Consider the following 26,315-nt stretch of genomic DNA (forward strand, 5'->3'; position numbering starts at 1 on the left):
CAGAACGAGACAACAACTGCCATGCTGGAAGTGCAGTGTACAGCAGAGTAAGGGGCAGTTCATTTCAGGAAGTGCATTGAAACGCATGAATTGAAAAGTGCCCAATGTTTTCTATGAGGATTTGTCCAAAAAAGGATATGGATTTTAACAAACGTAATGTATTAAGTTAATTCCAGCCCTGGTGCTGGGTGATGGCCAGCATGCCAGCGAGGTGTAGCAGAGAGTAACGGCATACAGTCTGTAGCACCCTCTGTCACTGCTGTTAAAAGTAGTGGGGGTGAGGAGTGGGGGAGAGAGGTAAGGAAGGGGCCAGGAAAGAGACTCGACTCCCAGGAGCGTGCTCGGTGGAGAGGGGAGGGAGGCTGTTTTACATACAAGCTGTTGATGAATCTAAGGAAAGAATCCTAATTCCTCTTTCTCTCTCTCTCTCTCTCTGTGTCTCTAAGTCTCTCTCTCTCTCCCTCCAACTGTCTCCCCTCTCACCAGTGTTCTATGAGGTTTGTCTGACCTTTCCATGTGTTACTGGTGTCAGTGGTGGGATATGAGGGTCTGGTCAAAGCCATTGATCAGGCTGATCAGAGTATTGGCTAACTCTCACAGTGGCGCCAGGATCTATAGCAGGTCCCAGAGTCCAGCAGGAGGGATCTGGGATTGATTACGCCAGGCATCAGAGTGTGACGGACAAGAGCTCTAAATCCATGTGAGAGGGAGGGAGAGAGAGAGAGCGCGTTCGGTTTTTGTCTATAAAGGCAGATTAATAATGAGTGTCTTTACCGAGCGAACCGCATCCTTGGCATTCCCTAGCGCTTTTGAGTAGGGAGTATGCGTGTGTTTGCGTGGTAAGAATGTGTGTGCCACGCTCTTTGTGTGTGTGTGAGTGTGTGTGTGTGTGTGTGTGTGTGTGTGTGTGTGTGTGTGTGTGTGTGTGTGTGTGTGTGTGTGTGTGTGTGTGTGTGTGTGCGTGAGTGATTTAATATTCCAGTAAAGTGGTCCCAGTGGAGAGACAGCTCTTTGTTCTTGGTAATGATCATGCCGGGGAACACTAATGTAGAGGAGGAGAGAGAACATCCCCCAACACACACCCTCCCCATTGCCACTTACCATGGCAACACACAGCACAATTCCATATGTGTGTGTGAGTTTTCTCATGTGGTTAATCTCATATCGATATGTGTTTTCTTGTCCAGTTTATTGTGCTGTTATTCTGGAAAATGCACCACCATCAAGCAGCTCAGGGAAGAGATCCTCCAGCTGTTATCTCGGCTGCCAGAAGAGGATGACCTGTTTTCTAACTGCACCGACCTTGCTGTGACCCTGGCAAACCAAATCTGTTGGAAAACGCCTCCTATAGTAGAGCTGTCGATAAGTCGGTTTAAACATCCTCGCTGGCACAGGGAAGAGAATAATTATCCCTGGCCTCCCTCCTGTGCCACCGAAGGGGTTCAGAGCATTTTGCCCTAGATGAGTACCTGGAGAAACTTCGCAACGACAGGAATGTCTCTTTTTGTTGACCACTTTGATCTGCTGTGGGAGCAACCAGCGTTTTTTTAAAGAGACAGGATTCACCCTAACCGCAGTGGCTCCGGGATTATTTCCAGCAAAATCACAACCTGTTTTAGAGACTCACAGACAGCGTCTGGTAGTGATTCAGTCCTCCCTGTCAGACTGACAGACAGGGTCTGGTAGTGATTCAGTCCTCCCTGTCAGACTGACAGACAGGGTTTGGTAGTGATTCAGTCCTCCCTGTCAGACTGACAGACAGCGTCTGGTAGTGATTCAGTCCTCCCTGTCAGACTGACAGACAGCGTCTGGTAGTGATTCAGTCCTCCCTGTCAGACTGACAGACAGCGTCTGGTAGTGATTCAGTCCTCCCTGTCAGACTGACAGACAGCGTCTGGTAGTGATTCAGTCCTCCCTGATAGACTGACAGACAGGGTCTAGTAGTGATTCAGTCCTCCCTGATAGACTGACAGACAGGGTCTGGTAGTGATTCAGTCCTCCCTGATAGACTGACAGACAGGGTCTGGTAGTGATTCAGTCCTCCCTGATAGACTGACAGACAGGGTTTGGTAGTGATTCAGTCCTCCCTGATAGACTGACAGACAGGGTTTGGTAGTGATACAGTCCTCCCTGATAGACTGACAGACAGGGTTTGGTAGTGATACAGTCCTCCCTGATAGACTGACAGACAGGGTTTGGTAGTGATTCTGTTTTTCAGTCCTCCCTGATAGACTGACAGACAGGGTTTGGTAGTGATTCAGTCCTCCCTGATAGACTGACAGACAGGGTTTGGTAGTGATTCAGTCCTCCCTGATAGACTGACAGACAGGGTTTGGTAGTGATTCAGTCCTCCCTGATAGACTGACAGACAGGGTTTGGTAGTGATTCAGTCCTCCCTGATAGACTGACAGACAGGGTTTAGTGATTCAGTCCTCCCTGATAGACTGACAGACAGGGTTTGGTAGTGATTCAGTCCTCCCTGATAGACTGACAGACAGGGTTTGGTAGACTGACAGACAGGATTCAGTCCCTCCCCTGACTCACAGTTTGGTAGTGATTCAGTCCTCCCTGATAGACTGACAGACAGGGTTTGGTAGTGATTCAGTTTGGACTACAGACAGGGTGATTCAGTCCTCCCTGATAGACTGACAGACAGAGTGATTCAGTCCTCCCTGATAGACTGACAGACAGGGTTTGGTAGTGATTCAGTCCTCCCTGATAGACTGACAGACAGGGTTTGGTAGTGATTCAGTCCTCCCTGATAGACTGACAGACAGCGTCTGGTAGTGATTCAGTCCTCCCTGATAGACTCACAGACAGGGTTTGGTAGTGATTCAGTCCTCCCTGATAGACTGACAGACAGGGTTTGGTAGTGTCCTCCCTGATAGACTCACAGACAGGGTCATAGACTGACAGACAGGGTTTGGTAGTGATTCAGTCCTCCCTGATAGACTCTCAGACAGGGTTTGGTAGTGATTCAGTCCTCCCTGATAGACTGACAGACAGGGTTTGGTAGTGATTCAGTCCTCCCTGATAGACTGACAGACAGGGTTTGGTACAGTCCTCCCTGATAGACTTTTGGTAGTGATTCAGTCCTCCCTGATAGACTGACAGACAGGGTTTGGTAGTGATTCAGTCCAGACAGGGTCCAGTCCTCCCTGATCAGACTGACAGACAGGGTTTGGTAGTGATTCAGTCCAGACAGGGTCCCTCCCTGATAGACTGACAGACAGGGTTTGGTAGTGATTCAGTCCTCCCTGTCAGACTCACAGACTGACAGTCCTCCCTGTCAGACTGACAGGGGTTTGGTAGTGATTCAGTCCTCCCTGTCAGACTGACAGACAGACAGGTCTGGTAGTGGTTCAGTCCTCCCTGTCAGACTGACAGACAGGGTTTGGTAGTGATTCAGTCCTCCCTGTCAGACTGACAGACAGGGTCTGGTAGTGATTCAGTCCTCCCTGTCAGACTGACAGACAGGGTCTGGTAGTGATTCAGTCCTCCCTGTCAGACTGACAGACAGGGTCTGGTAGTGATTCAGTCCTCCCTGTCAGACTGACAGACAGGGTCTGGTAGTGATTCAGTCCTCCCTGTCAGAATAAGCAACAGACAGGGTGAGTGATTCAGTCCTCCCTGTCAGACTGACAGACAGGGTCTGTCAGTCCTCCCTGTCAGACTGACAGACAGGGTTGTGGTCTTAGTGATTCAGTCCTCCCTGTCAGACTACAGAAATGGGAAACAGGGGTGGGGGACTGACAGCCTCTATTTTTCCTGAAGACTGACAGACAGGGTCTCATCTGTAAGGACATTTCAGTTTGTCAGACTGTCTGGTTTTTTCAGAGCATCATGTCTATACTGTTTAAATGTCAGCCACCAGTGTCTTCAGACTGTTGTGTTGCTCTTAACCCTGAAATGGGATAGATCAACAAAGCACTTTGTTGTCTCATCATGCTTTCTTTCCTGATTTCTCTGAATTATTGTTCTTGAGCTATGATAAAATTGTGTTGGGCGATTTTAATATTCATGTTGACAAAGACACTGACTCCAAGCCCATTGAAGTTATCCCTCATTATCCCTCATGTTACTGGGCCCATCCATAACTATGGACATACTCTGGACCTGATTATTACCAAGTGGCTTTCTACTGGACCCACCCATAACCACGGACATACTCTGGACCTGGTTATTACCAAGGGGCTTTCTACTGGGCCCAACCATAACCACGGACATACTCTGGACCTGATTATTACCAAGGGGCTTTCTACTGGGCCCAACCATAACCACGGACATACTCTGGACCTGATTATTACCAAGGGGCTTTGTACTGGGCCCATCCATAACCACGGACATACTCTGGACCTGGTTATTACCAAGGGGCTTTCTACTGGGCCCAACCATAACCACGGACATACTCTGGACCTGATTATTACCAAGGGGCTTTCTACTGGGCCCATCCATAACCACGGACATATTCTGGACCTGGTTATTACCAAGTGTCTTTCTATTGTTGATGTTGCTTTATCTGATCACCACTGTGGAGTCTTTACTGTCCTCCCTCACCACTGTGGATTCTTTACTGTCCTCCCTCACCACTGTGGATTCTTTACCACTGTCCTCCCTGTCAGACTGACAGACAGGGTCTTTTTTAACCACAGTACAGGCTAATACTCAACGCATTATTAAGAAACGCTATCTGACCTCTGAAGATGCTACAGATTTTACTGAGTGTATGAACAATGCCTTCCCTTTCTGATGATTTAGTTGATAACTTTAATATCAAAATCAAATCAAATGTATTTATATAGCCCTTCGTACATCAGCTGATATCTCAAAGTGCTGTACAGAAACCCAGCCTAAAACCCCAAACAGCAAACAATGCAGGTGTAGAAGCACGGTGGCTAGGAAAAACTCCATAGAAAGACCAAAACCTAGGAAGAAACCTAGAGAGGAACCAGGCTATGAGGGGTGGCCAGTCCTCTTCTGGCTCTGCCGGGTGGAGATTATAACAGAACATGGCCAAGATGTTCAAATGTTCATAAATGACCAGCATGGTCAAAAAATAATAATCACAGTAGTTGTCGAGGGTGCAGCAAGTCAGCACAGGAGGGGTCAGGAGACACTGTGTTCCCATCCGATGATACCCCTGGACAGGGCCAAACAGGAAGGATATAACCCCACCCACTTTGCCAAAGCACAGCCCCCACACCACTAGAGGGATATCTTCAACCACCAACTTACCATCCTGAGACAAGGCCGAGTATAGCCCACAAAGATCTTCGCCACGGCACAACCCAAGGGGGGGCGCCAACCCAGACAGGAAGATCACATCAGTGACTCAACCCCCTCAAGTGACACACCCCTCCTAGGGACGGCATGAAAGAGCACCAGTAAGACAGTGACTCAGCCCCTGTAATAGGGTTATAGGCAGAGAATTCCAGTGGAAAGAGGGGAACCAGCCAGGCAGAGACAGCAAAGGCGGTTCGTTGCTCCAGAGCCTTTCCGTTCACCTTCACACTCCTGGGCCAGACTACACTCAATCATATGACCCACTGAAGAGATGAGTCTTCAGTAAAGACTTAAAGGTTGAGACCGAGTCTGCGTCTCTCACATGGGTAGGCAGACCATTCCATAAAAATGGAGCTCTATAGGAGAAAGCCCTGCCTCCATCTGTTTGCTTAGAAATTCTAGGGACAATTAGGATGCCTGTGTCTTGTGACCGTAGTGTACATGTAGGTATGTACGGCAGGACCAAATCAGAGAGGTAGGTAGGAGCAAGCCTATGTAATGCTTTGTAGGTTAGCAGTAAAACCTTGAAATCAGCCCTTGACTTAACAGGAAGCCAGTGTAGGGAGGCTAGCACTGGAGTAATATGATTACATATTTTGGTTCTAGTCAGGATTCTAGCAGCCGTATTTAGCACTAACTGAAGTGTATTTAGTGCTTTATCCGGGTAGCCGGAAAGTAGAGCATTGTAGTAGTCTAACCTAGAAGTTTAAAAAAAGCATGGATTAATTTTTATGCATCATTTTTGGACAGAAAGTTTCAGATTTTTGCAATGTTACGTAGATGGAAAAAAGCTGTCCTTGAAAAAGTCTTGATATGTTCGTCAAAAGAGAGATCAGGGTCCAGAGTAACGCCAAGGTCCTTCACAGTTTTATTTGAGACGACTGTACAACCATTAAGATTAATTTTCAACAGAAGATCTCTTTGTTTCTTGGGACCTAGAACAAGCATCTCTGTTTTGTCCGAGTTTAAAAGTAGAAAGTTTGCAGCCATCCACTTCCTTATGTCTGAAACACAGACTTCTAGCGAGGGCAATTTTGGGGCTTCACCATGTTTCATTGAAATGTACAGCTGTGTGTCATCCGCATAGCAGTGAAAGTTAACATTATGTTTTCGAATGACATCCCCATGAGGTAAAACAATAGTGGTCCTAAAACGGAATCTTGAGGAACACCGAAATTACAGTTGATTTGTCAGAGGACAAACCATTCACAGAGACAAACTGATATCTTTCCGACAGATAAGATCTAAACCAGCCAGAACTTGTCTGTGTAGACCAATTTGGGACCAATTTTTCCAATCTCTCCAAAAGAATGTGGTGATCGATGGTATCAAAAGCAGCACTAAGGTCTAGGAGCACGAGGACAGATGCAAAGCCTCGGTCTGATGCCATTAAAAGGTAATTTACCACCTTCACAAGTGCAGTCTCAGTGCTATAACATTTTTGAGAGGAATGGAAGATTCGATATAGGCCGATAGTTTTTATATTTTCTAGGTCAAGGTTTGGCTTTTTCAAGAGAGGCTTTATTACTGCCACTTTTAGTGAGTTTAGTACACATCCGGTGGATAGAGAGCCGTTTATTATGTTCAACATAGGAGGGCCAAGCACAGGAAGCAGCTCTTTCAGTAGTTTAGTTGGAATAGGGTCCAGTATGCAGCTTGAAGGTTTAGAGGCCATGATTATTTTCATCATTGTGTCAAGAGATATAGTACTAAAACACTTGAGCGTCACTCTTGATCCTAGGTCCTGGCAGAGTTGTGCAGACTCAGGACAACTGCGCTTTGAAGGAATACGCAGATTTAAAGAGGAGTCCGTAATTTGCTTTCTAATAATCATGATCTTTTCCTCAAAGAGGTTCATGAATTTATTACTTCTGAAGTGAAAGCCATCCTCACTTGGGGAATGCTGCTTTTTAGTTAGCTTTGCGACAGTATCAAAAAGACATTTCGGATTGTTCTTATTTTCCTCAATTAAGTTGGAAAAATAGGATGATTGTGCAGTAGTGAGTGCTCTTCAATACTGCACGGTACTGTCTTCCCAAGCTAGTCGGAAGACTTCCAGTTTGGTGTGGGGCCATTTCCGTTGCAATTTTCTGGAAGCTTGCTTCAGAGCTCGGGTGTTTTCTGTATATAAGGGGCTAGTTTCGTATGAGAAATGTTTTTCGTTTTTCGGGGTGCAACTGCATCTAGGGTATTGCGCAAAGTTAAATTGAGTTCCTCAGTTAGATGGTTAATTGATTTTTGTCCTCTGACGTCCTTGGGTAGGCAGAGGGAGTCTGGAAGGGCATCAAGGAATCTTTGTGTTGTCTGAGAATTTATAGCACGACTTTTGATGCTCCTTCGTTGGGGTCTGAGCAGATTATTTGTTGCAATTGCAAACGTAATAAAACGGTGGTCCGATAGTCCAGGATTTTGAGCAAAAACATTAATATCCACAACATTTATTCCATGGGACAAAACTAGGTCCAGAGTATGACTGTGACAGTAAGTAGGTCCAGAGACTCCATAGAAAAGGAAGGACAACCATTGATGCCATAGCTCCAGTAAAGTTTAATAAGGCCACATCCAAATGGAGAGCCCCTTGGATGAGTGTGGATACGAATCAATTAAGGAAAAATTGGAGAAAGGCAGAGCAGAAGTGGAGAAAGTCAAAGTTGCAGGTCCATTATGATCTTCTGAGCGAGCAACTTGGCATTTATAACAAGACAATTAGAAATGGCAGACAGGCTCATTTTTCTAGCTGGGTCACTAATAATCCAGAATAATTCCAGAGTGCTCTTCTCAACCATGGCCTGATAAATCCTACCCTTATCAGAGATAAGATAACAAACATTAGGCTGGGTATCAGTCAAGCAATACCTGATGAGAAGTTTGATGATATGTACTCTACCAGACAAATGCACGATAGATTTATTTTCCCTGGTTGACACAGACATGCTCAGGAAAGTGATAATACAATTTAAGCCTCTACCTATCCCCACCACCTTCTTAAAAAAATGTAATTCCATATCGGAAGAAGTGCAAGCTATTGTTAATCACTCCCTGTTCACAGGGACTTTCCCCACTGCACTAAAAACGTTTTTGTGCCCAGCACAGAGACAGGCTTCATTAAAGTGGTAAATTATCTTTGTCCTTGTACTGCTGAATTCGACAATGTTGACCATAATGTCCTTCTGGACAGACTTGAGAGGTGGGCTGGCTAGGCCCAGTTCTATGTTGGTTATGGATCTATTTAACCGGTCGAGAGTTTTTTTTAACCCTTGTTGAACACAAAATTGGGAAAATATTCAGACCCCTTGACTTTTTCCACATTTTGTTAAGTTATAGCCTCATTCTAAAATGGATTAAATAAATAAAAATATTCAGCAATCTACACACAATACCCCATAATGACAAAGCAAAAACGTTTTTTTCTGAATATCCTTGAGTGGCCCAGCCAGAGAGCGGACTTGAACCCAATCGAACATCTCTGGAGAGACCTGAAAATAGCTATGCAGCAACGCTCCTCATCCAACCTGACAGAGCTTGAGAGGATCTGCAGAAAAGAATGGGAGAAACTCCCCAAATACAGGTGTGCCATACTTGTAGCGTCATACCCAAGAAGACTCGAGGCTGTAATCGCTGCCAAAAGGTGCTTCAACAAAGTACAGAGTAAAGGGTCTGAATATTTATGTAAATGTGATATTTCTGTTTTTTTTTATTAGCAACAATTTCAAAAAACCTGTTTTTGCTTTGTCATTATTGGGTTTGTGTGTAGATTGATGAGGAAAAAAACTATGCAATACATTTTTTGAATAAGGCTGTAACGTAGCAAAATGAGGAAAAAGTCAAGGGGTGTTTATTGTTTATTGTCTTACGGCTCTGTGTTACCCCTTGGCAGCATTATCAGAAAGGATTAGATTTTCACTACTACGCAGACGATACACGACTTTGCATTTCTGTATCACCCGAGGATTTTAGCCCGATTGATAAATGATTAGACTGTATTAGTGATTTAAATACTTGGATGGCTCACAACTTCCTCCAGCTAAATCAAGACAAGACCAAGGTACGTATTGTTGGAGTCAAAGCATAGACAGAGAATCTGGCCGCACATTTAAATTCACGCGTAATAAAGATAAAACACCAGGTAATGCTCTCCTGTCTGGTCTACCAAAGAAAGCCATTGGTCAACTGCAAAACATACAGAATGCTGCAGCACGGGTACGGACCAAGACCAGACGGAGAGCATTACATTACATTACATTGGTCTTAAAGTCTCTGCAGTTTTAGAATACTTTTTATGATTCTTCTATTGGTTTTTAAATCAATCCACGATTGTGCACCCCAATACGTGTCAGACATGCTTTTAAGTTATGTACCCAGTAGGTTCCTCAGGTCCTCTGTCACTGGCCTTTTAACTATCCCAAAGCCTAGGACCAAGAGGCATGGAGAGGTAGCCTCTAGTTATTGTGCTATATAAATTAAACTGGATTTGATTTGACTTTTATGCCCCCCCCCACAAAAAAAAACACATACACACACACACACACACGCACACTGCCTTAAGCAGCGTGGGCAACCCTGCCTGCATACAGTATTGACTGCAGTAGGTTTTACAAATGTAGACATGACACCATGGCTTTACCCTTAGGACATTTATGTTACTGATAACGTCAGTCATCTCGCACACATGTTTGAGTGCTGGGAGGAAATCAACCAGAAATCAACCAAATCAACCATGCACTACTCTACATGCTGTATTAGTTACAATAGAGTGGTTGATCTGAATAGTGGAATTAGCTGAATTACCTGAATGGATCTTAGAATGATCTACCACCACATTCAGCCTTCATCTCTTACAGAGTAGTTTCACATGGAAGGTACTTTGTCTTTCTAGGGCATCTAAGACGTTGTTTGGTCTTTGATGTAGTTGTTTACATGTTTGTGGATTGTTTTAGTTGGCTTGCTGATGGTTCGTAAAATCAGACAGCTTTGGTTTGGGCTAGATTGAGTCTGACTTGCCATGTGATGTCTGTCTGTCTGTCTGTCTGTCTGTCTATCTGTCTGTGTTTCTGTGCTCACTCTCTAATGCAGACCTCTTTTTTCTCGTGTGCGTGTGTTATGTGTGTGTGTCTGCTCCACCTGAGCAAAAAATACATGTCATTACTATTTAATTAAACCCATTTCTTCTGTCTCCCAAATGGCAAACATTCCCAAACATTTCTCCTGCACAGGGGTGTGTTTCCCAAAGATTTATCCACAGTGTGATCTCTCCCAGTCTCTCTCTGCCAGAGAGAGAGATTTGGTTCCAAGTTAGAGTTGAGAAAACGTGTGTGTGTGTGTGTGTGTGTGTGTGTGTGTGTGTGTGTGTGTGCGTGCGTGCGTGCGTGCGTGCGTGCGTGCGCGTGTGTGTGTGATATGAGACACCACCCCAGCATTGACTTCTAATTGGAGATTTAATTGGATAGTTCTCTCCTTGAGTGCGTTATAGCCAAACAGTTTTTGTTGATAAATGCTTGAGGCAGAGAAAGTGCGTGTGTGTGTGTGCGTGAGCTTGTGTGTCTGAGCTCCTCTCAATAAGTCATTGAGGCATGGTGAGTGCTCCACGGCACTCTGTGTGTTTTTGGCCTATTGAGCAGTACACCAATTACTGTGATATTAATGAACCCATGGCCGGACGTGATAAGAAATAATATGGCTCTGAAAAACCTACTTTAATGTTGACATTTAGTGTTCCACTGTCTGCCTCTCTTTATTTGTTGTCGTTCGGTTGGCACTCATCAGAAAGATGTCACTCAAATGATCTATAGTCCATTTGATTCTGGATGAACTTTTCTATAAATGTCAGACGGCTTCCATCTGTCCCGGTGACACATTGTGTAATTCAGGGGTGGCCAACACTCCTCCAAGAGGGCTAGAGCAAAAACCTGCACCCGGTGGTTTTCCAGGAGAAAGGTGGGCCACCGCTGTTGTAAAACCAACACTTTCAACTGCAATCAAGCTGATGTGAATAAATCATGAGGAAGGGACTGTTTTGGAGTTACCCAATTCTATGGCATCTGGTGTCGCTCTGCTCTCCTGTCTCAAGATGTCCATATAAACTACCGTTTGTCTGTTCACCATAAACAACAACAACATTGGTTGGTTTGGGTTCAAGAGCCGTTCCCCACGCAAACCTGTTGTGTAGTGTTGCAAGTGTATTCTCTTACAGTGTGCATTCTCTGTGTGTATTCTCTGTGTGTATTCTCTGTGTGTATTCTCTGTGTGTGTGTATTCTCTGTGTGTCAGTATTCTCTGTGTGTGTGTATTCTCTGTGTGTGTATTCTCTAAGACTGTGTATTCTCTGTGTGTGTGTGTGTATTCTCTGTGTGTATTCTCTTAGTGTGTGTATTCTCTAAGCCTGCGTGTAATCTCGAAGAGTGTTTGTATTCTCTGTGTATTCTCTAAGAGTGGATGTATTCTCAAAGACTGTTTATTATCTTAGAGTGTGTGTGTAATCTCTAAGAGTGTGTGTATTCTCTGTGTGTGTGTCTATTCTCAAGTGGTGTGTGTGTTTTCTGTGTGTATTCTCTAAGAGTGTGTGTATTCTCTAAGAGTGTGTGTATTATCTGTGTATTCTCTAAAAGTGGGTGTATTCTCTGTGTGTATTCTCTAAGACTCTGTGTATGCTCTTAGTGTGTGTATTCTCTTAGTGTGTGTATTATCTGTGTGTGTGTATTCTCTGTGTGTATTCTCTTAGTGTGTGTATTCTCTAAGACTGTGTGTATTCTCTGTGTATGCTCTTAGTGTGTGTATTCTCTCTGTGAGTTCTCTAAGTGTGTGTGTTCTCTAAGAGTGTGTGTTCTCTAAGAGTGTGTGTGTTCTCTAAGAGTGTGTGTGTGTTCTCTAAGAGTGAGTGTATTCTGTGTGTGTGTGTGTGTGTGTGTTCTCTAAGAGTGAGTGTATTCTCTGTGTGTGTGTGTTCTCTAACAGTGCGTTTACACTATACGAGCGGCACTCGCCTAGCCACACTAGCCCCGGCCTCATGTGGGTGCTAGCAAGCAAGCTAGGTAGTGCTATGTATCAACAACCATTGCCAGCCAATCCAGTAGTGGTTGGAAGCTATTGGGGAAATGGTCACTCGAGTATCGATATCGCAGAGGATTTGAATAAAATTCTGTTTTCCCCAACTTTAGTCCCGCCCTGTTTAGCTCCCTCGCCCATGCTCGCATCACTCAACAGTCCCCTGCCCACTTTTCTTCTCTTGCTTTCTTGCCATTGGAAGTGAATGGCTTCTGTTGTTTCACAGCGCGATATCGCTTCCTAGTGTAAACGACCCGTACGAGTGTGTATCCTTTCTGTAAGTGAGTTTGTGTTCTGTAAGAGTGTGTATTATCCGTGGGAGTGTAGATTCTTCATAATTCAACCAGGGGCATGAGGCTCTGCTCTCTGACCTATTTGGAAAGGGCACTCTCTGCTCCACTTTAACACACGGACACCCCTCTCTCTCTCTCTTTCTGTCTCTCACTCACTCACTCACACGTTGTATTTAAAAAGCTGTTGGGGTACAGTTTTAATCAGCCCCCTGATTAGCTATCCCAAATGTCGATAGATATTATCATCTCTCATACCCTCGAGGGGAATACTGGTATAGTCTCTCTCTCCCTCACTCTCTCTGTCTGACATGATCTTTCTGTGCCTGTTTTTATATATGACATGATAGTGCAGTTCCAGATGTGTACCAGATGGTGTCCCAGATGGTATCCCAGATAGTGTCCCAGATAGTGTCCCAGATAGTGTCCCAGATAGTGTCCCAGATAGTGACCCAGTTAGTGTCCCAGATAGTGACCCAGATAGTGTACCAGATAGTGTCCCAGATAGTGTCCCAGATAGTGTCCCAGATAGTGTCCCAGATAGTGACCCAGTTAGTGACCCAGATAGTGTCCCAGATAGTGTCCCAGATAGTGACCCAGATAGTGTCCCAGATAGTGTCCCAGATAGTGACCCAGTTAGTGACCCAGATAGTGTCCCAGATAGTGTCCCAGATAGTGACCCAGATAGTGTACCAGATAGTGACCCAGTTAGTGACCCAGATAGTGTCCCAGATAGTGACCCAGATAGTGTACCAGATAGTGTCCCAGATAGTTTCCCAGATAGTGTACCAGATAGTGACCCAGTTAGTGACCCAGATAGTGTCCCAGATAGTGTCCCAGTTAGTGACCCGGATAGTGTCCCAGATAGTGTCCCAGTTAGTGTCCCAGTTAGTGTCCCAGTTAGCGTCCCAGATAGTGTCCCAGATAGTGTCCCAGTTGGTGTACCAGATGATGTAAATATATCACTAGCCACTTTAAACAATGCTACCTTATATAATGTTACTTACCCTACATTATTCATCTCATATGCATACCTATATACTGTACTCTATATCATCGACTGCATCCTTATGTAATACATGTATCACTAGCCACTTTAACTATGCCACTTTGTTTACATACTCATCTCACATGTATATACTGTACTCGATACCATCTACTGTATCTTGCCTATGCTGCTCTGTACCATCACTCACTCATATATCCTAATGTACATATTATTTATCCCCATACGCTGTGTATAAGACAGTAGATTAGGAATTGTTAGTTAGATTACTTGTTGGTTATTACTGCATTGTCAGAACTAGAAGCACAAGCATTTCGCTACACTCGCATTAACATCTGCTAACCATGTGTATGTGACAAATAAAATTTGATTTGATTTGATTTGGTGTACCAGATAGTGTACCAGATGGTGTCCCAGATGGTATCCCAGATAGTGTCCCAGATAGTGTCCCAGATAGTGTCCCAGATAGTGTACCAGATAGTGACCCAGTTAGTGACCCAGATAGTGTCCCAGATAGTGTCCCAGTTAGTGACCCGGATAGTGTACCAGTTAGTGCACCACATTTGGTTTATTTTGATGCCAGAAAAAACTTTTATTGTGTTCTCTCCATTTTACCAACCTCCTCCTCTATCTGCACCCCTCTCTCTTTCTCGTTTACCACTGGAAGAAAAATGATTCCTTAACAGAAGAACAGTGGAGTGGAAACAAAGCGCTACTCTCTCCTGTCTGTCTAGTATAACTGTCTTTGAGCACTGTGAGACAGACCTGGGTTCAAATAGTATTTGTGTTCCTCCAAATACTGGAGAGCCACACTTACGTCAGCTTGTCTTGCGAAGTGGAACTAATGGAACCGTCCCAGAACTGCAAAACCTGCCCACCTGACAATCCAGTCAGGCGTGTTCGAATGCTCAGATTTTGCTGATATGAAAGTTGCTGTCTTCTTCAAACTGGCTGTACTCCCACCCCACTAATCACCCTACCCCCCCCACCCCCCCTCCTCTCTCCCCAGGCAGTACTACCCAGACCCCCACCCTGCCCACGCCATCCAGCTGATGAGAGTCGCCAAGCTCCAGCACTTTCTGGTTCACCTGGGGGACGCACAGCACACACTGAGACTGGTGAGCTGGGCGGTGAACCATTGTTTGGCTGCCCTATCCCCGTCTCCCCTCATCTATCTCAGGGCTCGGTTCAGGGGGTTGCAACGTTACAGAACATTTAGGTCCCTCAAACTCCAATCTAGACCTCCAGCCAGTTCCACTGCTGTCTTTCTTCCTGTCTAATCAGGGACTGATTTAGACATAGGACATCAGATGGGTGCAATTAATTATCAGGTGGAACTGAAAAACAGCCGTACTCCGGGCCTTGTAGGGTAAGATTGGAATAATCCTGGTTTAGATAGACTTTGTACAACAGATACAGTATGAGTTTCAGGCTGGTAGCATGTAGAGAGTCATGTCAGCTGTAGTCAACACATTTGTACGGGTAAGGTAATGAACACACCACATCACTGAATACACCCCTGCTCTCTCCTGTCTCCCCTGCAGGCCTATGACATCATGAAGGTTACTCACGGCAAACAGCACCCCCTGACCTCTGACCTCATCAGGAAGTTGGAGGAGTGTCGGGCGGAGTTGGACCGTGCCTAGAAACCTGCCCTAGCCACCTGAGGGGATTCGAGAAGCCCATGGCTGTTCGGAAAGTAGCACCTGTTTTTAGTGTAATGACGGTGAAGTGTTTTTGGGTTGATATTGCATCATTTCTAGAGCTTCATTTTAGTTTTCATTTTGTTCCCTGTCATTCTTCATAACACATTAAACACACTGAAACAACCTCTTTAACTGCGTGTGATCTGGGTTCAGATCTGTCTCCTTGTCTGTCTCCTTGTCTGAGCTGGTTCCTGTGTACTTGCGTGTGTGTGTGTGTGTGTGTGTGTGTGTGTGTGTGTGTGTGTGTGTGTGTGTGTGTGTGTGTGTGTGTGTGTGTGTGTGTGTGTGTGTGTGTGTGTGTGTGTGTGTGTGTGTGTGTGTGTGTGTGTGTGTGTGTGTGTGTGTGTGTGTGTGTGTGTGTGTGTGTGTGTGTGTACACACTTATCTCCGGATATGGCCACACAGTGTTTTGCTAGTTAACTCCCCCTAAAACTGGCCAGCGTTGTGACTAGAGAGACATGGATTAGGGCTCCTGCCCCCCTCCTCCCTCAGATAGCATCCTGCAGAGTGATGTCACCTGCTGGGAGGGAATAGCACCCCGGGTGTGTGTCTGTCGGCATAACCCGGTGCTGTATGCTTGTTGGGCGATTATAGCAGAGAATGGAAGGCACTGTTGTGTTCAGGAGAACCCTAGTCTTGTGTTTGTGGGTTTAATAGAGAGGGCTATCAGTTGTACCATCGCTGCTTTTGTGTGTGTGTGTGTGTGTGTGTGTGTGTGTGTGTGTGTGTGTGTGTGTGTGTGTGTGTGTGTGAGCTTAGCAGTGGCCTATCAGTTATACCATCTCATCTCTCTGTATGTCTCCCTCACTTAGTCCTAACCATCTACTTCCGCTGTTAAACCTTACATAAACCTTAGGTAAACCTTGTGTACACTGATGACTGTATTTCCCACTGTGACAGTGGGAACACAACGTGGCATTCGGCTGCTGATGGACTGACTGTGCGGTCTAAGCTGTGGATGGCGTTTCTAATTGGTCACTCTCTCGGGGTGTTCCTGATGTAGCTCCTAGCTGGGGGGTTTGTATGGCTCTTTGGGTGATTTCTAATTGGTCACTCTCTCGGGGTGTTCCTGATGTAGCTTCTAGCTGGGGGTTTGTATGGCTCTTTGGGTGATTTCTAATTGGTCACTCTCTCGGGGTGTTCCTGATGTAGCTTCTAGCTGGGGGTTTGTATGGCTCTTTGGGTGATTTCTAATTGGTCACTCTCTCGGGGTGTTCCTGATGTAGCTTCTAGCTGGGGGTTTGTATGGCTCTTTGTTAAGGATGATCTTTCCCTGAACTCCCGGTTGGAGGCTCCCTGCTTATCCTGATTACTGGTATCCTTCAACTGCGATTTCTGGGAACCGGGGAATTTGGTGGAAATGACTGGCATTGTGCAGCCCTGGTGATGGTGTTACTTCCACAGCCATCTTACCAGGTCTCTCTAGTGATATGAGTCTCAAAAGGATGACGTCGGCCCCGCACTATAGCGACTGCGTCACGTCGTGCCGGTCGTGGCACTAACACACGCCCTCATATTATTGCTTTCGGATAACCGGCAGTTTGTCCACTGACAGATGAACTCTCAGGTTTTTAATTCATTTTTTTATTTTATTTGACCTTTATTTAACTAGGAAAGACAGTTAAGAACAAATTCTTATTTTCATTGACGGCCTAGGAACAGTGGGTTTAACTGCCTGTTCAGGGGCAGAACGACAGACTTGTACCTTGTCAGCTCGGGGATTTGAACTTGCAACCTTTCAGGTACTAGTCCAACACTCCGATTTGATCCAGCCGTGTCTAGCTAATATGACTTGAGGTGTACTATATATGTGACCGATTGGTGTTGATGCCTATATGCTTTAGCTCTGCAGGCTAACAGTTTTGTGGCACGCGGGGAAACTCTGGTTCGAACCCAGTCAGCCTGAAATGTCTGTCTGTCTGTGGAGGACAATGAGAGAACTAGAGATCACCCCCCCTCTCTCTCTCTCTCTCTGCAGAGAACTATACAATGAACAGACCATTTCTAAATCATCTATTACTCTCAGATTGGATTCACGATCATCTCTTCAGCTTCCATTTTGATAGGCTTGGCTTTCTTTATTCCCGTCACTCTCTCCCGCCCTCCCCCTTTCTCTCGCCCTCCCTCCCCCCCTCTCTTTCTTTCTCTGTGATGAGTGGCGTCTGAGAGCCCAGCAGGAGAGCCAGAGATAATCAAAGGGACATCAGAGATGATCCACCCCCGTGCCCATCCCTCTCTTTCTTTCTCTCCCTCCCTCCAATCCCTCTCTACACAGCCTGTATGCCTCTCCACCTATCAAGGCGTTTTTCTCCTAGGGACATTTTTCTTCCCTTTTTATCTCTCCCTCTCCCTCTCTCTCTCTCTCTCTCTCTCACACTGGTATAAACCAGTGTTCCAGCAGTGTAAACGCTTCTTTCCCCCATTTAAAGGCTACTTACCATTTAAAAGCCTGCTATCCAGGTCCTGTGGAAGAGGCAGAAGAGAGTGAGTCTCCCAGCCCACAGTAAACCTCCCTCAGTGCTGATCAGAGATAGTGATATGGCGAGATACAGTCGGATACAAAACCTCAATCGTTTCCTTCCTTGTCTGAACACATCTTATCGCACGACTATCCTGTTAATGAACTGCGTCGTGGATCAAATAGCTGCGAGCTGTGGGAGAGTAGATGATCAGGGACTGGTTGGTTTCCACTTCAGAGACAGACGGAGGGAGAAGAAGAGAGAGGGAGAACACACACACAGATACCTAAGGAGAAACATCCACAGTCACACGTTACCATGTCTGTGAGTTATACCAAAGGGTTGGGTCAGGGTGCTGAGATTTTCAGATGTGTCCATGTGCGAAGACAATGGGGAAGTACTGTGGATACAGTAAGACAGAGAAAGAGAGGGAGGGAAAGCTCCTATTCTTCATCCACCAATGGGATTTGTTCTCTCCTGGGCCCCTCACCCCCTTTCATGCGCCCATGGACAGGCCTCTCCCCCCTTCTCTCCTCTCCCCTCGTGTGGGTGTTCAAAGCAGGGTGTCAGGAGCAACGTTTCATCCAGGGGCTGAGAATATAGAACCCTAGTAACCCACCAGAGGCCTTTCTCTCTCTCTCTCTGTCAGTGGCAAAGTTATTGTACTTGCAGAGCGACATTAATATTACAAATACATTCTAATGACAACAAAAGGCTCACTTGGTCGCGGTCGCAGGCACTGATACTGCTTCTCCTCCATTGGCCAAGAGAAATGACTATTGTAGGCCTACACGCACACAGTAGAAGTAAAACCCAGTGAGATGTAGAGGCAAAGAGAAGGATGGCTCTCTGCTGTTGTATGCTAATACCGCCACTGGGGAGGACCTGAGAAGGAATGATGTGTCACAACGTAGACAATCTGTTACATGACAGACACTGCAGCTAAACCTGAGTGGATGGAGCCTGGTTTCACTAAGTGGGTTCCATCTATGGTAGAAATTGGTTCAAATGCTCAGTTCGTAATATTACTCTTACTAGCCCCGTTTATACCTGGTACTAACATACGTCCTTTGTTCTGATCTTATCTACATTATGATTGTGCCCATATTGCTTTGTGGGACGATGGTTGGTTCACTAACACTCATATTCAATCTGAGGATTGTTGAGGACGGTAACTGGGTGGATGTGTAGAAGAAATTGAGAGAATAAATTGACAACTCATCTCCTCCAATACAATCCTTTATTTACAGCAATCCTTGCGCCACTGTCAGATTCTCAGTCCGTTTCTCTGTTCGAAGTGTTCCTGCTGACAGTTACACACAGACATGGGTCGGGTTCAAGCAGGCACAATTAGGAAGAAACATTGTTGGTTCAACTTTTTTCATTTCCCATTTCAAACTGGTTTATTTCTCCCCGTTTTGTGCCTTCTGAACACAACCGTAGTCTGTCTCTCCGGTCTTTGCATCTGTCTCTCTCAAAACACACACACAAATTAGCCCAGCCAAAGCACCATAAGGCCTAGCTAGCACGGGATGGGACTACGGGTAAATTCCATTTCTATTTCGTCTTCTCAGGAGAGGTTTTGTCTGAATACCATTTCAAGATTTGAAGCCTGCTGTTTTGTTCAGTGAGGATTTGTTCCCTTCCCGAAATGGACTAGATTAAGTTGTGTCCAATCCTGCGATCTACAGTAGGCTACCTCTCTCACTCCTCTCAGAGACTGTGCAACCAGAGGAATAGATCTCTTTACAACACATCCGACCCCATGGCAGCGGAGTGGGACGTTTCCATGGTGACAAACACAGACGTGACCAGGGTGTATTCAGGAAGGTGAGATGTTCAAACTTCGCAGATAGAAATGTAACGAATAGAGCAGACTCGATTCCCTAGCCTTCAAGACAATCATCTTTTTTTTTATCCACAACACATTTCTACGCACAGGTTTTGTAATGTTGCAGCCGAAAGTGACTCTGGAGAGTACTATCTTCAACAGGCTCCAGGTAGAAGCTGCGCTTAGGAACAGATCTAGGATCAGATTACCTATCCTGAATCATATCTTAACCATTAAGGGACTACTTCTTCCTACCCCCATCAAATTGTACAATTCCCATCTCAAATGAGGAAGTAACAAACCAAAATAGCGGAGGAAAAAATAAAATCTCAAATAAAGACGATAGTGTATATGTTGTAATCTATCTATATATGAAATGGGCTCAGCATATGTACATTATTTTGTCTTTTTCTGAATGCATAGTAACTTTGCAGACCAAAAGGTGTGTGGATAATGCATTATACAATACAAGCAACTCTCGGTTCCAGCACCTCTCTGTTCCAGCATGCCTCCTGAATTAAATAAATAAGATTCTTCATTCATGACCATGACATAGGGGATAGGTGAAAGGGCAAGGGGCATGACCTCTCACGAAAGGGAGGGAGAGGGAATGATGAGGATGATAATAAAAATAATACATTTTATTTATAAATGCCTTTCAAAACAGCAAAGGACACTACGTCATTAAATATGATGGTAAGATGAAGAAGAAGCATTTATGTCTGAAAGTTATTTTTAGGAAACAGGCTATAAATGTGTATGTATATATATATATATATATATGTGTATGTATATATATATATATATGTGTATGTATATATATGTGTATGTATATATATATATGTGTATGTATATATATATATGTGTATGTATATATATATGTATATATATATGTATGTATATATATATGTATATATATATATATGTATATATATATATATGTATATATATATATATGTGTATATATGTATATACAGTGGGGCAAAAAAGTATTTAGTCAGCCACCAATTGTGCACATTCTCCCACTTAAAAAGATGAGAGAGGCCTGTAATAATTCATCAAAGGTACACTTCAACTATGACAGACAAAATGAGAAAAAAAAATCCAGAAAATCACATTGTAGGATTTTGAATGAATTTATTTGCAAATTATGGTGGAAAATAAGTATTTGGTCAATAACAAAAGTTTATCTCAATACTTTGTTATATACCCTTTGTTGGCAATGACAGAGGTCAAATGTTTTCTGTAAGTCTTCACAAGGTTTTCACACACTGTTGCTGGTATTTTGGCCCATTCCTCCATGCAGATCTCCTCTAGAGCAGTGATGTTTTGGGGCTGTTGCTGGGCAACACAGACTTTCAACTTCCTCCAAAGATTTTCTATGGGGTTGAGATCTGGAGACTGGCTCGGCCACTCCAGGACCTTGAAATGACCCAGCCACGTTTCATCTTCAATGCCCATGCAGATGGAAGAAGGTTTTCACTCAAAATCTCACGATACATGGCCCCATTCATTCTTTCCATTACACGGATCAGTCGTCCTGGTCCCTTTGCAGAAAAACAGCCCCAAAGCATGATGTTTCCACCCCCATGCTTCACAGTAGGTATGGTGTTCTTTGGATGCAACTCAGCATTCTTTGTCCTCCAAACACGACGAGTTGAGTTTTTACCAAAATGTTATATTTTGGTTTCATCTGACCATATGACATTCTCCCAATCTTCTTCTGCATCATCCAAATGCTCTCTAGCAAACTTCAGACGGGCCTGGACATGTACTGGCTTAAGCAGGGGGACACGTCTGGCACTGCAGGATTTGAGTCCCTGGCGGCGTAGTGTGTTACTGATGGTAGGCTTTGTTACTTTGGTCCCAGCTCTCTGCAGGTCATTCAATAGGTCCCCCAGTGTGGTTCTGGGATTTTTGCTCACCGTTCTTGTGATCATTTTGACCCCACGGGGTGAGATCTTGCATGGAGCCCCAAATCGAGGGAGATTATCAGTGGTCTTATATGTCTTCCATTTCCTAGTAATTGCTCCCACAGTTGATTTCTTCAAACCAAGCTGCTTACCTATTGCAGATTCAGTCTTCCCAGTCTGGTGCAGGTCTACAATTTTGTTTCTGGTGTCCTTTGACAGCTCTTTGGTCTTGGCCATAGTGGAGTTTGGAGTGTGACTGTTTCTGAGGTTGTGGACAGGTGTCTTTTATACTGATAACAAGTTCAAACAGGTGCCATTAATACAGGTAACGAGTGGAGGACAGAGGAGCCTCTAGAAGAAGTTACAGGTCTGTGAGAGCCAGAAATCTTGCTTGTTTGTAGGTGACCAAATACTTATTTTCAACCATAATTTGCAAATAAATTCATTAAAAATCCTACAATGTGATTTTCTGGATTTTTCTTCTCATCTTGTCTGTCATAGTTGAAGTGTACCTATGATGAAAACTACAGGCCTCTCTGATCTTTTTAAGTGGGAGAACTTGCACAATTGGTGGCTGACTAAATACGTTTTTGCCCCATTGTATATACACACATTACATATGTGTATATATACACACACATACGTATGTGTGTGTGTATATATATATGTATATGTATATATATATATACACATACATATGTGTGTATATATATATGTATATATATATATATACATACGTATGTGTGTGTATATATATATATATATATATATACAGTTGAAGTCTGAAGTTTTACATACAACCTCAGCTAAATTCAGTTTTTCACAATTCCTGACATTTAATCCTAGTAAAAATACCCTGTTTTAGGTCAGATTATTTTAAGAATGTGAAATGTCAGAATAATAGTAGAGAGAATGATTTATTTCAGCTTTAATTTCTTTCATCACATTCCCAGTGGGTCAGAAGTTTACATACACTTAATTAGTATTTGGTAGCATTGCCTTTAAATTGTTTAACTTGGGTCAAACGTTCTGCGTAGCCTTCCAAGAGCTTCCTACAATAAGTTGGGTGATTTTTGTCCCATCCCCCCTGACAGATTTGGTGTAACTGAGTCAGGTTTGCTCGCACACACTTTTTCAGTTCTGCCCACAAATGTTCTATAGGATTGAGGTCAGGGCTTTGTGATGGCCACTCCTTGACTTTGTTGTCCTTTAGCCATTTTGCCATAACTTTGGAAGTATGCTTGGGGTCATTATCCATTTGGAAGACCCATTTGCGACCAAGCTTTAACTTCCTGACTGATGTCTTGAGATGTTGCTTCAGTAAATCCACCTAATTTTCCTCCCTCATTCTGCCATCTATTTTGTGAAGTGCACCAGTCCCTCCTGCAGCAAAGCACCCCACAACATGATGTTGCCACCCCAGTGCTTCACGGTTGGGATGGTGTTCTTCGGCTTACAAGCCTCCCCCTTTTTCCTCCAAACATAATGATGGTCATTATGGCCAAAACAGTTCTATTTTTGTTTCATCAGTCAAGAGGACATATCTCCAAAAAAGTATGATCTTTGTCCCTATGTGCATTTGCAAACTGTAGTCTGGCTTTTTTTATGGCGGTTTTGGAGCAGTGGCTTCTTCCTTGCTGAGTGGCCTTTCAGGTTTTGTTGATATAGGGACTCGTTTTACTGTGGATATAGATACTTTTGTACCTGTTTCCTCCAGCATCTTCACAAGGTCCTTTGCTGTTGTTTTGGGATTGATTTGCACTTTTCGCACCAAAGTACGTCCATCTCTAGGAGACAGAATGTGTCTCCTTCCTGAGCGGTTTGACGGCTGCGTGGTCCCATGGTGTTTATACTTGCGTACTATTGTTTGTACAGATGAACGTGGTACCTTCATGCGATTGGAAATTGGATGAACCAGACTTGTGGAGGTCTACAATTGTTTTTCTGAGGTCTTGGCTGATGTCTTTAGATTTTCCCATGATGTCAAGCAAAGACGCACTGAGTTTGAAAGTAGGCCTTCAAATACATCCACAGGTACACCTCCAATGTCAATTAGCCTATCAGAAGATTCTAAAGCCATGACATCATTTTCTGGAATTTTCCAAGCTGTTTAAAGGCACAGTCAACTTAGGGTATGTAAACTTCTGTTGGAAAAATGACTTGTGTCATGCACAAAGTAGATGTCCTAACCGACTTGCCAAAATTATAGTTTGTTAACAAGAAATTTGTGCAGTGTTTGAAAAACGAGTTAAAATAACTCCAACTATATATATATATATATATATATGTATGTATGTGTGTGTGTATATATATGTATGTATGTGTATACAAACATTTAGATCTGAAACTGTCTCAAGCACCAAACTATTATGAAAGTGAATGCACCACGACAGTGTCACCAAGCAGAGTGAATGGGACATTTTCCTCTACACTCATATTTAACTCAGATGTCCCCCATTTTTTAGACCTGTAGAATAGAGCAGCGTCCCTTTACCCCATTAATCACATGGTCACACCCATCCCCTTCTATGGTCGTTATTATGATGTTCCCCTAATGGTAACATTTTCTTTTAGCCTTTGTTCATCCCTCCATCTCCCCTCCTTTCTAGCTGATGTCTCTCTGCACCTCTTGATCATCGTTAGGGGACGGGTGGGTGGTGGGTGTGTGTTAGGCCTGAACCCCCGACTGAATACTTCAGTTACCATAGCCTGAGGGATGACAATGAAATCAATGGGCCATAAGATAAACCACCACCACCACCTCCCTTCCCTGGGTCTTGTCCGTCCTTATACATAATTTCCTATCCCCTAAAGCACTCTGTGTGGTGTCACTGTCTTCAGAGAATTTTTAAAAAGAGGTATAGAAAACGTACACGTAGCAGTTCCTAAAGTTGAATCCTAACTAGTGCAGAACAATACAAGCCACTGAGAACAGCTAGTCAGGGGAGGAAACACCGAGTAAAACGGAGCTGTGGTTTTTACTTTCCACAACTTATTTCTTCTTTTTACTTTTGAGATCTCTTCTTTTTTTCAGCTAGCACCATCTGTACACAAATACAGGAGCAATGGTTCCGATTTCGAAGTGTTCGCAAGGCACTTGTCTTTCACACACAAGGTTGGTTTTCTTTTCTTTTCTGTCGTTCTTTTCTCTTTTTGTCCCTACGTGTCTATAGCCGTCTGTCAGCCAGTCCTTATTCAAAGCAAGCACAACTTTATTTACAAACTTCATCTCCAACAACTCTCCAGTAAAAGTGCTCTTCCTGTCAGGTGGGAGATATACTCCTCATTTAAAAATTTAAAAAACACCCTCTCTTCCTCCTCTTCATTCTCTTCTTCATCCTCCTCCTCTCCCTCCCTCCCTCGCTCCCTGTCCCGCTGCTTAAAAAAATATGCATCTTTAGTGTCTGCCTTTGTTCTTCTGCACCTCCTCAAGGAAATCCCTCCCTCCGCTCCATCCCTCCCTCTGCTGTTATATCCGAGCTGCTCCTAGTCCTTTGGGTCCTAATGGTCCTAGCAGAGGTGTGGTCCGTCCGTGGGTCTACCTGCGGCAGCAGGTCACGTCGAAGCAGGTGACCATCATGAGGTGAGCCTTGCAGAAGTTGACCCTGGTCTCCAGTCTGTCTGTCATCACCTCTAGAGCCTCCAGGTACTCCAGAGAGTCCACCTCGAACGTCTGCTGCAGGTCAACTATGGGGAGAGGACAGAGAGACGATATGTTACAACCAGGGGCAGAGACAGGAACAGAGAGACGGATAGAGACAGAAATAAGGACATTTGACATTTGTTACAACCCATGTTATAGACACAGGGACAGAAACCTGGTGCTAGTGTAACAGTATAACTTTAGACCATCCCCTCGCCCATACCCGGGCGCGAACCAGGGACCCTCTGCACACATCAACAACAGTCACCCACGAAGCATCGTTACCCATCGCTCCACAAAAGCCACGGACCTTGCAGAGCAAGGGGAACCACTACTTCAAGGTCTCAGAGCAAGTGACGTCACCGATTGAAACGCAATTTAGCGCGAACCACCGCTAACTAAGCGAGCCATTTCACATCCGTTACACTAGCATGCATATTTGATCTGATCCACATTGTAGCCGCATCTTTGTATAAGAAGAAAATGTAACCTTTATTTTAACAGAGAGGACATATTGAAACCTAGGTCTTTTTTTAAATGTGCCCTGATTAATACAATATGAAAATGAAAAAAATTATTATAATAATATGTATATATATATATATGTGTGTGTGTATGTACAGTGGGGCAAAAAAGTATTTAGTCAGCCATCAATTGTGCAAGTTCTCCCACTTAAAAAGATGAGAGAGGCCTGTAGTTTTCATCATAGGAACACTTCAACTATGACAGACAAGATGGGAAGAAAAAATCTTGAAAATCACATTGTAGGATTTTTAATGAATTTATTTGCAAATTATGGTGGAAAATATTTACATTTCTGTAAATAGCCATGTCCAGAGTGACCTAAGGGATTGTAACATACTCTGTTTCACAGAAACATGGCTCTCTCGGGATATGCTGTCAGAGTCAGTACAGCCACCTGGATTCTTTGTACGTTGCACTGATAGGAATAAACATCTTTCCGGGAAGAAGATGGGCGGGGGTGTATGTTTCGTGACTAATGACTCATGGCGTAATTGTAACAACATACAGAAACGGAAGTCCTTTTGTTCACCTGTCCTAGAATTCCTGATAATCAAATGCCGACCATATTATCTCCCAAGAGAATTATCCTCGGTCATTGTCAAAGCCGTGTATACCCCC

General features: G+C 44.1%; 2 protein-coding genes across 2 annotated transcripts in view; one reads left to right on the forward strand and one right to left on the reverse strand.

Annotated features, from left to right (window-relative positions):
- The window catches only part of smyd3 (SET and MYND domain containing 3), a 196,650-nt gene extending 181,197 nt beyond the window's left edge, over positions 1 to 15,453 (forward strand). Inside the window, exons 11-12 of the mRNA XM_064954069.1 lie at positions 14,630 to 14,738; positions 15,165 to 15,453. Coding sequence (XP_064810141.1) covers positions 14,630 to 14,738; positions 15,165 to 15,266 — 211 coding nt within the window. The 3' untranslated portion in view covers positions 15,267 to 15,453. The remainder of the gene's footprint in view (positions 1 to 14,629; positions 14,739 to 15,164) is intronic.
- A 4,967-nt stretch (positions 15,454 to 20,420) lies between these two features.
- LOC135526040 (kinesin-like protein KIF26B) overlaps positions 20,421 to 26,315 on the reverse strand; it is a 172,933-nt gene continuing 167,038 nt past the window's right edge. Inside the window, 1 exon segment of the mRNA XM_064954070.1 lies at positions 20,421 to 25,216. Within this exon segment, the coding sequence (XP_064810142.1) occupies positions 25,068 to 25,216 (149 nt within the window). The 3' untranslated portion in view covers positions 20,421 to 25,067.

The sequence above is a fragment of the Oncorhynchus masou genome, chromosome 32 (genome assembly GCF_036934945.1).
Source record: "Oncorhynchus masou masou isolate Uvic2021 chromosome 32, UVic_Omas_1.1, whole genome shotgun sequence".
Taxonomy (NCBI): Eukaryota; Metazoa; Chordata; class Actinopteri; order Salmoniformes; family Salmonidae; genus Oncorhynchus; species Oncorhynchus masou.